Raw genomic sequence first — 8,980 nt, 5'->3', positions numbered from 1 at the left:
ACAACCTGTAAGTACTTGAACTTGAAGTGCGGACCCCCCATTCAATTGCGGAGCCGATTACGGCAATTAATGAATGTTGTTCCTCGACGGGCACAGCCTCTCTGACCCAAGAATAAACCACGGAAGTAAATTTCAAGTTGACGTTCAAGAAATGGACACGGGGCTTCCATCAAGTTTCCCTTGTCTCTTTCCCCCTCTTTTAAACGCCTAAACGCCAGCCCCTCGTTCGCTCTTTTTTTTTCCCCTGATTTTCGTCCTCCATCCTCGACCTCGAGAACATTTTCTTTGGGGGGTCGAAACAATGGCCAAAATTACACTCTTTTCGACTTTGACTACAATTATTTTCCTTTTCGTCGCCAAGATACGAGCCGAATGTATCCTTTACACTCCCAACCTGGGAGTAGGCATCACAGATGGACAACCCTTCCAAGTTTACTGGCTGGGGTGTACTGTAAGTATCAACTCACCTCTCGCGGTCTCATTACTTTCCCTCCCATGATCCCGGTTCTGACTACCACCAACAGCCCCCATATGTTGTTAGCTTGTGGGACCAAGACACCAGCAACATCCTGACGACCTACAGGGGAAGCGGGACCAGCGTCTCCTTGTAAGCTTTTCACTTTTTTTTCTTTGGGCGCTTATGGTTACTGAATAAGCACTTTTTCACAACCCCCGTTGCTAGCACTGTGAATCATGGTGTTGGTGTAAATGTATACGTTACACTATCAGATGGTATTGGTGACAAGATCACTAGTGTCCCATACCTTGTCAAGGTACTTTGACATGTTGCTTCATAGTCAAGAGTCCTCTATTCAATTGCTGTTTTCCAGGCTGCCACAGGAGGTGGCGGATCAACCAGAATCTTGTCATCAAATACCGTATGTTTCCTTCCTCCTTTCCCTTCCTCCTTGAACGCACCTCCAATAATTCGATTTACTAAATTATCCATTTCCTCCCATTGTTCTCCGCCATTCCATAGCTCCTTCCATCGGTTAGTGTTGCTGCTCGTCGCATATGCTCGCCATTTGACTGATATTTGGCCCGCTTTACCATTCATCAGCCGACACAAACGTTTACAAACACATTTACCAACACCTTCACCAACACCTTTACCGACACCTTTACCGATACATTCACAGATACCTTTACCGACACCAATTGGCCTTCCTTCTCATTTCCGACAAACACTGACTGGCTGTCGTCTTACTCCTTCCCCACTGACAGCGCTTACTTGAGCTCTATCCTCAGCCACCTACATTCCCTCCCAACCAATTTTCCCACCAGCAGACCTACGGATGGTGGTTCGTCCAAGAAGAAAACGCCCATCGCTGCGATCGTTGGAGGAGCAGCGGGTGGAGTGGTTGGTTTGGCGCTTATCGCAGGGCTGATCTTCTTCATCGTCAATCAATCCAAGAAACAGCAGCGCGATAATGAAGGACTTATGGGTCAGCCTACAGGTCCAGGTGTGCTCGGTTCGCCGCAGATGTCCCAAACCCCTGGAATGTACGGCGCCACTCCTATGGATCCCAATAATTACAATCAGGGTTATCACCCTCAGGGGATAGTCCCTCCGTCCACTCCCTCTGTCCAAGGGTCATCTCCCTTACCGACGAACAATTTTAATGGAGCGTATAATCCTCAGGCCTACGCTCCAACCCAAGGAGGTTCAGACACACAAACTACCTATACTCAGCCTCAGTCATTTGCTAGCCAACCTCAGCAGCAGTACTACGGTGGCGATCCCTTCCCCAGACCTCCGCAAGTATAGTGGCCTGTGTGACCTGTTTTTTTTTTCTTTTGGTCGTCACCATTCTCTTGCCCTACGCGATGGTCTTGCCGATCGGTGGTTGATTTCTCCTAGATTCTTTTCTATTTTGTCTTCCTTCTTTGCTTGCTTGCTTGCTTGTTTACCAGTTTCTTCCCTCTTAACCTTCAAGCTGGTGTTTTTGCCTCTTAACTATTTTGTCATTCCTTTTCTGCGCGCCCGCTTCTTTGCTTGTCGCTCGTTTACAATAATCAAAGCCAACTTTATTCTATGTACCCTTCCAATGTCAAAGTCTCGACATTGTTTTCCTACGACGTCGTTTCCTCTTGGACAACGAGACTCTGTTGTGTTACATTATCCCTACATACGCTTACCTAAATCGACTGGGAGCATAAGCGAGCTGCGCAGAGTCACTGTCAGGAGGCGTCTGGGTAAACTCCCGGTCTTGAACGTCTTTTTCTGCCATTCATATATATATTGTCTCACCCTGCAGCATATATCATGAAGTACGGAGAGGAAGCGGCATGATATTCATTTCTAGAGAAATTGTTTTCATTTTTCTGATGCTTATCACTAAGAACATCAGACTGGTCACCAGGCCAAGTCATCAACATGTTTATAGTGCCGGAGTATATATCGTTTCCAGGATCAGAACCGGTCAGTGTATCTGTGAGCTCTCCCCACTCCACATTGCACGTACATGTAGATCTATATCTGGCCTAGGATTGGTGGGGACTGCTACGTGAAAATGTCTCGGGGTACATATAACACGTGTTGGGTATGGTGGGTGTATGATTCGTCCTTAGGAGTCTAGCAGGAGGGTCCATCCATGCGCTGGCATCATGTCTTCCGGGACCTCTAATACAAGCAACAGAGGAACATGATAAAGCTCATCGTCTTTGGTGTCGGCCCGGTGCTCATAATGTGATTAGCGAAGCTATGGTAATTATCCTTTCGAGATAGTGCTGGGACAGGAATGAATAATGAATGATTGATGTCACATCCTTGCAAGGCTCGAGCACGATGGCCAAGGTTGTAGGTTGGGCTACCATGATGCGGAGTGATCACACCATACGCCGCCGTATGAATGATGTCGGATACGTGGTATCCACTGGGGCAGGAGTTTGGTGTTTTCTCCATCCATGCGGAGTGCATCGGGATGCTGACCGAGTCCGAATTTCTGGGCTGATTGGGCCAAATCAGGGATGAATGATGTCAGACGAACGACAATCAGCTGGAGGGCTCGAACCAAATCTGAGATGCATGATGCCGATGAACGGCAACTAGTTCGCGCCAAAATTTTGACAACGTGTGCGATGGGCGGGCCAAACCAAATGTTAGTTGAGTAATACATAGCACACAGAAAGTAGAAGCACACTGTTCAATGAAACGTAGCGTATTAGCTTGCCAACTAGAGTTCGTGAAACAGCCACGGAAACAGCGGAGTGATGGTGGCAAAGACATCGGAGGGGTGGCAACTACTGGGGAAACAGTTCAATCCTTTCTTCGTTTACAAGGAGGCCCTCGGGATACCGCCCAACATTGTCGAGTGATATATCAAGATTCCAGAGCGCTCAAGTCAAATCAGGGGGGTACGAGGTCGGATGGACGGCAATTGGCTCGCGCCGGAGTTTGATACCTTCTTCGTCCGATGAGAGCGCGTCGGGATGCCGTCCAAGATTGGTGAGTGATGTTTCGAGATTTCGGAGCGCTCGAGCCAAATCAGAGGTGTATGAAGTCGGATGGACTGCAATGAGCTCGCGCCACAATTTGATGCTTTCTTCAATCGCCTGGAGGGCCTCGGAATACCGTCCGAGCTTGAGCAATGACCAATTAAGATCATGAAGCGCTCGAGCCAAATCGGGGGTGTATGAGGTAGGATGGACGGCAACTAGCTCGCGCCATAATTGAACGCTCTCTTCGATCACCGGGAGTGACTCAGAATACCGCCCGAGAGTATCGAGTGACGAGTTGAGATTCCGGAGAGCTCGAGCCAAATCAGAGCTGTATGAGGTCGGATGAATAGCCACTAGCTCGCGCCAGAGTTTGACGCTTTCCTCGATCATCGGGAGCGCCTTGTACTGTCCGAGCTCGAGCAATGTCCAGTTAAGATGGTGAAGCGCTCGAGCCAAATGCGGGGTGTATGAGGTCGGATGGACGGCAACCAGCTCGTGCCAGAGTTTGACACTTTCTTCGATCACCGGGAGCGCCTCGGAATGCCGCCCGAGATAGTTGAGTGATGCTTCAAGACTCTGGAGTGCTAGAGCCAAATCAGGGGTGTAGGAGGCTGGATGGACAGCAACTAGCTCGCGCCAGAGTGTGATGCTTTCTTCGATCACTGGGAGCGCATCGGAATGCCGTCCAAGATTGGAGAACGATATTCTAAGATTCAGGAGAGCTCGAGCCAGATCAGGGGTGTATGGGGTTGGATGGACGGCAACTAGGTCGCGCCAGAGTTTGATGCTTTCTTGGATCGCTAAGAGCGCCTCGGAATGCCGTCCAAGGTTGGTGAGTGATGCTTCAAGATTCCGGAGCGCTCGAGCCAAATCAGAGTTGAATGAGGTCGAATGGACAGCAATAAGCCCGCGCCAGAATTTGATGCTCTCTTCGATCACCGGGAGCGCTTCGGAATAGCGTCCAAGCTCAAGCAATGACCAGTTAAGATCGTGAAGTGCTCGAGCCAAATCAGGAATGTATGAGGTCGGATGGACGGCAACTAGCTCGCGCCAGAGTTTGACGCTTTCCTCGATCACCGGGAGCGCCTCAGAGTACTGTCCGAGCTCAAGCAATGACCAGTTAAGATCATGAAGTGCTCGAGCCAAATCAGGGATGTATGAGGTCGGGTGGACGGCAACTAGCTCGCGCCAAAGTTTGACACTTTCCCCGATCACCGGGAGCGCTGCGGAATGCCGTCCAAGATAGTTGAGTGATACTTCAAGACTATTGAGTCCTCGAGCCAAATCAGGGGTGTATGAGGTCGGGTGGGCAGCAACCAGCTCGCGCCAGAGTGTGATGCTTTCTTCGATCACTGGGAGCGCCTCGGAATGCCGTCCGAGATTGGTGAGTGATGTTTTAAGACTCACAAGTGATCGAGCCAAATCAGGGGTGTATGAAGTCTGATGGACGGCAACTACCTTGCGGAAGAGTTCGACACTTTCTTCATTCGCAGAGAGTGACTCGGAATGCCATCCAAGGTTGGCAAGCGATGCACCGAGATGTCCAAGTGATCGAGCCAAATAAGTAGTGTAGGAATCAGGGTCCGCGGACACAAGGCAACGACAGAGCTCAACAGAGTCATTTGCCAACTCATATGCTTCCTGCAATCTCAAAAAGAATGCAAGATTACGGCGCACATCTCCAAAAACTTTGACCAGCATCTGAATGACTTCTTTTGAAGTTTGATCTATACCCAACTGAAGGAACATGCGACTGGATAAGAATCGGTTATGAATGCAGTTGATAATCCATACCTTGGCCCACTCGGGGAATGATGATATACTAATATACCCTCCGGTCCTCACGCAGACTTCCACCCAGCGCACTATTTGCTGACCGAGGAATGCGCGAACCGACTCATTGAGCACTTCCAGTGGCTCCTGAACTTGATTGAGGTGATGCGCGATGTACCGACATGCATAATACATCTGTTCCGATAGGATCCCTTTCGGAATAGGTGGTAGCTCAGCCTCTTTCGACAAATCCCCCTCAATCAACCCCAAACCTTTCACAGAGGAAAGATCATTCTTCAGGATTTCGATACAGCATAGAGCTACTTTGGCATTCTCCCTCCTCACATCCACTGCAAAGCGGCGAAGTGTTGGTGATTGTAGACCGACCCGCTCCGTGAGAAAATCGCGGAAGGATTGATGCAGGACACGAATCGGTATGCGAGAATCCCCAACTCCCGAGACAAGCGGAGAGAGTTCTGCTAGCGTATAGCGGACGGGAGACTTCAGGTGCGGTGACAGGACGGCATCCCAAGCCACGATGGATAACGGCTGTTGCGCGATTAGGATTGCTCCCATCACAATTGGGTAGTCGTGGACAAAATCGTCGTTCCTCCAGTCGCACTTCTCCAGAACTCTTGTATATAGCCTATCCATCTCACCCTCAGCGGGAACCTTCGATCGATTCGCACCAGTATCAAGAAGCTCCTCCAGCATCCTCATAGGAGGACGACTCGTGTTCTGCATATAGCGGAACACAGTACTGATCCAGATGAACAACCCACCTGCTCGTCTCAATATGTCTTGAACCAATTTATCTTCTTCATCGAGTTCGTCTTTCAAATGGGGATGCACATCCTTCAGCTCACGTAGCTGCTTACGGATGTATATATTGCAGTCCCGAACATTGGCATCGTCCGAGAGATTAATGCTGAGTCGATGAACGACGGAATAGTTCGAGAGATGGGGACCAAGAAGGCCAAATTGCCTTGAGGTAACAAAGAATTTGATATTTGAGGGCAATTTGGGAACCTGTTCCCAAAGTATTTTGGCAAGGTACTTGAATGCTTGTTCATCGCATTCATCCAAGGCATCAATAATGACCATCCCAGGGCTATCAGAAGGCGGTGCCTTCAGACGGAGAAGCTCCGCCACTAATTTCTCGAATTGCATCAGGAAGGAGGCAGTTGCGAGAGTCGGGTCTTTCTGGATGGTGGATATGAGGTAGGAACGATACGTCGGGTCATGCGTTGCGAGCGATCGGGCCATGCCGCTGAACAAATGATCTGGGCGCGATTGCTCTCCAGCTTTGAAAAAGAAACTGAGCAGCAACATCCCTCCTTTGCTGCACTCCTCAGCGATCGAGTGAGCAAGAGATGTCTTGCCGGCGCCGGCCACGGCTGTCACCAGTAGGACACGCTTCTCGCTATTCCCCGTGTTACGACACCAGGACATAATGTCCTCAATCAAACCAGTCCTCGTGCCATCCAAACATGCCTGAGTTAAATCGTGATGGGCGACGGCAGGATATTGGAGTTTGTCCAGAACTGAGGAATTCTCGATGACACGATTTAATCGATCTTGATTATTTCCTATTGTCAAGTTCGTCCCCAGCTGCGCGGTTAGGATAATGAGATCAAAGTGGTAACGTAACCGCGAGGGTCAAGCATAATTACCTGAAATAATGCTAAGGCTTCGTCAAGATTTCGTTTCAAATCGCCAATTCTGCCAGGCTTCTTCATATGAGAGAAGAAATTGCGGATGCCTGACCGCCTTTCCATCTTTTCGCGCAGCCTACTGATTTCGGTTTGAATGCGCTGCAGAGCCCTTTGAAACACCTATGTTATTCACGGCGAGAACTAAGAGCAAATGCTACTTACTGATCTAGCTTTCTAATGTTCCCCACCCATGCTCCTTCGCTGGATGCATCATATGAGTCAAGGGCCACCACCACACGAGCCGTGGCGTCGGTGACATATCTCCCAAAAAGCTCCCAGTCCTCCTTGTTCTCCTTAAACTTCTACACATTGCAAACTTTCAACTCCCACCCCAATTCAGTGTAAATCGCTACTTACTTTGACCTCATTCAGGATACTGAGTGCGGCAGCAGCGGTAGCCTGCAAGGGAGGGAGCACCCCTGACGCAGCATTAACAGCAGTGAGAACTGGAACTGCGACGTCGCCTCCCGCCGCAATGATGCCATGAAGCTTTTGCTTCAGCGACATGGCGGATAACGGACGAAACGATGGACGCGAAACTAAGGTGACGATAATTAAGCGAACACTGTGCAGGTCACAGCCATGCGATCGCAACGAAAGACAATTTGTTCCATTATGGAAAGTCCTGCGGCAGATTCCATCCATTCTCGCAGAATCAACTGCTATCTATTCGACTGCATAGATGTATGAACACTATCTTAGAGTTTGTTATATGAGGCTTGCCAGTGGTATGAGATTTAGTAATAGGAATACAAGCGCCTTGAACCCGGGCGAAGGTTGGCCCGTGCAGTGATTAGCGAGTGCTAATGTCGCCGTGTTGGTAACAGGAGCAAACGAGAAGGCGGCGGATGGAAGGAATTGGCATTGCGGCCGAGGCGATTTTAGAATGACGTCCTGAGACCGGCGAATGAAGTTAGATGCATGTTCGCTCCGACACAGACTTCAAATGAGTCGGCTGGCACCCGAAAGAGCGCGATCTGGGGAGAAAAGAATCGATGGGCTCGACGCTGCTTGCCACTAGATAATTATTCCGCGTCCGAACTGAATTCCTAGGCGGGTATTGAGTTGTGGGTGTCCATGCATCAAGGTCGGGATTCAGCGAAGTCATAGAGGCTGGAGTCCTAGATACCTGCTGTCAATGGAATATGATCTGAGGCCTAGCTACCCGGACGAATACACTCAGATCGAACCGTACGGTACTTTATTTATTCCGAAGGCCCCTGCCCTTGAAACACGCAGAGACACGCGCGCGCGCTTCCCCCATGGCTCAATCATCCTCAGAGACTAGCTACATCGGTACACCCAGACTTCCGTAAATCCAAGAATCATTCTTCAAATGAGCCTCGGGCTCGTTGACTTACTCAATTTTCTCCGCCTCAGGCAGCTCACATTCGCTCTACATCCTTAGCTTCTCACATTCTTTACACCTACCCGTGTTGCGCGAATAAGAACAATATTCGTGACGACTGAGAGGCGATGATCGCACTCGTCGATCCGGACTCACGTCGTTTAGTGCTTATATGAATAAGCATACTAACGTTGCTGAAACTGCTGCGATTTTAGGTACTAATACCTTGCTTGTATCTTAATTTTCTAGGGGCCCTAGGGTTTCAACCAGCTATCAATGGGATGCAACTCAACTAGAATATTATACTATATGCGGCGAGAATACTTTTCGATATATCAGTGGCTTTCTTAGAGATGCAGGAATAAGGCAGTTGAGCCTAGTGTGCATTGAAGAGTTACAATGCCACTGTGACATGACCTTAAGGGTGGACAGGCACCTCCCACTCTTCTCCTTCCTCAAAACTGGTACCCAATCTTCGTTCGCTCTTTTTCCCGATTTCCACCTCCTGGTTCCGGTGGAATCGACGGTTGGAATCACATTCTCTTCGACTTTAATTGCGACTCTTTACTTTCCGTGAACGAGATACACGCGCCAAGTTATCTTTTTGACCTTGGCCTGGAGATGCACCCGTTTTGTGTAACAACTATTTTTTTCTCCCAGATCACCAGCAACAAGCCCGCTTGTGGACCCAAGACGCCAACAA

At 49.3% G+C, this 8,980-nt stretch overlaps 2 protein-coding genes across 2 annotated transcripts; one reads left to right on the top strand and one right to left on the bottom strand.

Moving 5' to 3' along the window:
• Positions 1-301: 301 nt before the first annotated feature.
• Positions 302-1,768, top strand: EI90DRAFT_3018173 (uncharacterized protein; the record flags this gene model as incomplete). The annotated part of the gene is made up of 6 exons (XM_039057200.1): positions 302-451; positions 525-607; positions 683-773; positions 831-878; positions 980-991; positions 1,061-1,768. The coding sequence occupies 6 exons, from the start codon at positions 302-304 to the stop codon at positions 1,766-1,768; spliced, it is 1,092 nt and encodes a 363-aa protein (XP_038913542.1).
• Positions 1,769-3,339: 1,571 nt separating this feature from the next.
• Positions 3,340-7,436, bottom strand: EI90DRAFT_3018172 (uncharacterized protein; the record flags this gene model as incomplete). The annotated part of the gene is made up of 4 exons (XM_039057199.1): positions 3,340-6,825; positions 6,888-7,038; positions 7,092-7,231; positions 7,287-7,436. The coding sequence occupies 4 exons, from the start codon at positions 7,434-7,436 to the stop codon at positions 3,340-3,342; spliced, it is 3,927 nt and encodes a 1,308-aa protein (XP_038913541.1).
• Positions 7,437-8,980: the final 1,544 nt, after the last annotated feature.

Source organism: Cantharellus anzutake, assembly GCF_015039405.1.
Source record: "Cantharellus anzutake strain C23 chromosome Unknown EI90scaffold_41, whole genome shotgun sequence".
Lineage (NCBI taxonomy): Eukaryota > Fungi > Basidiomycota > Agaricomycetes > Cantharellales > Hydnaceae > Cantharellus > Cantharellus anzutake.
Note: the sequence above shows the minus strand (reverse complement) of the source record. Positions and strands in the feature narration are given on the sequence as shown.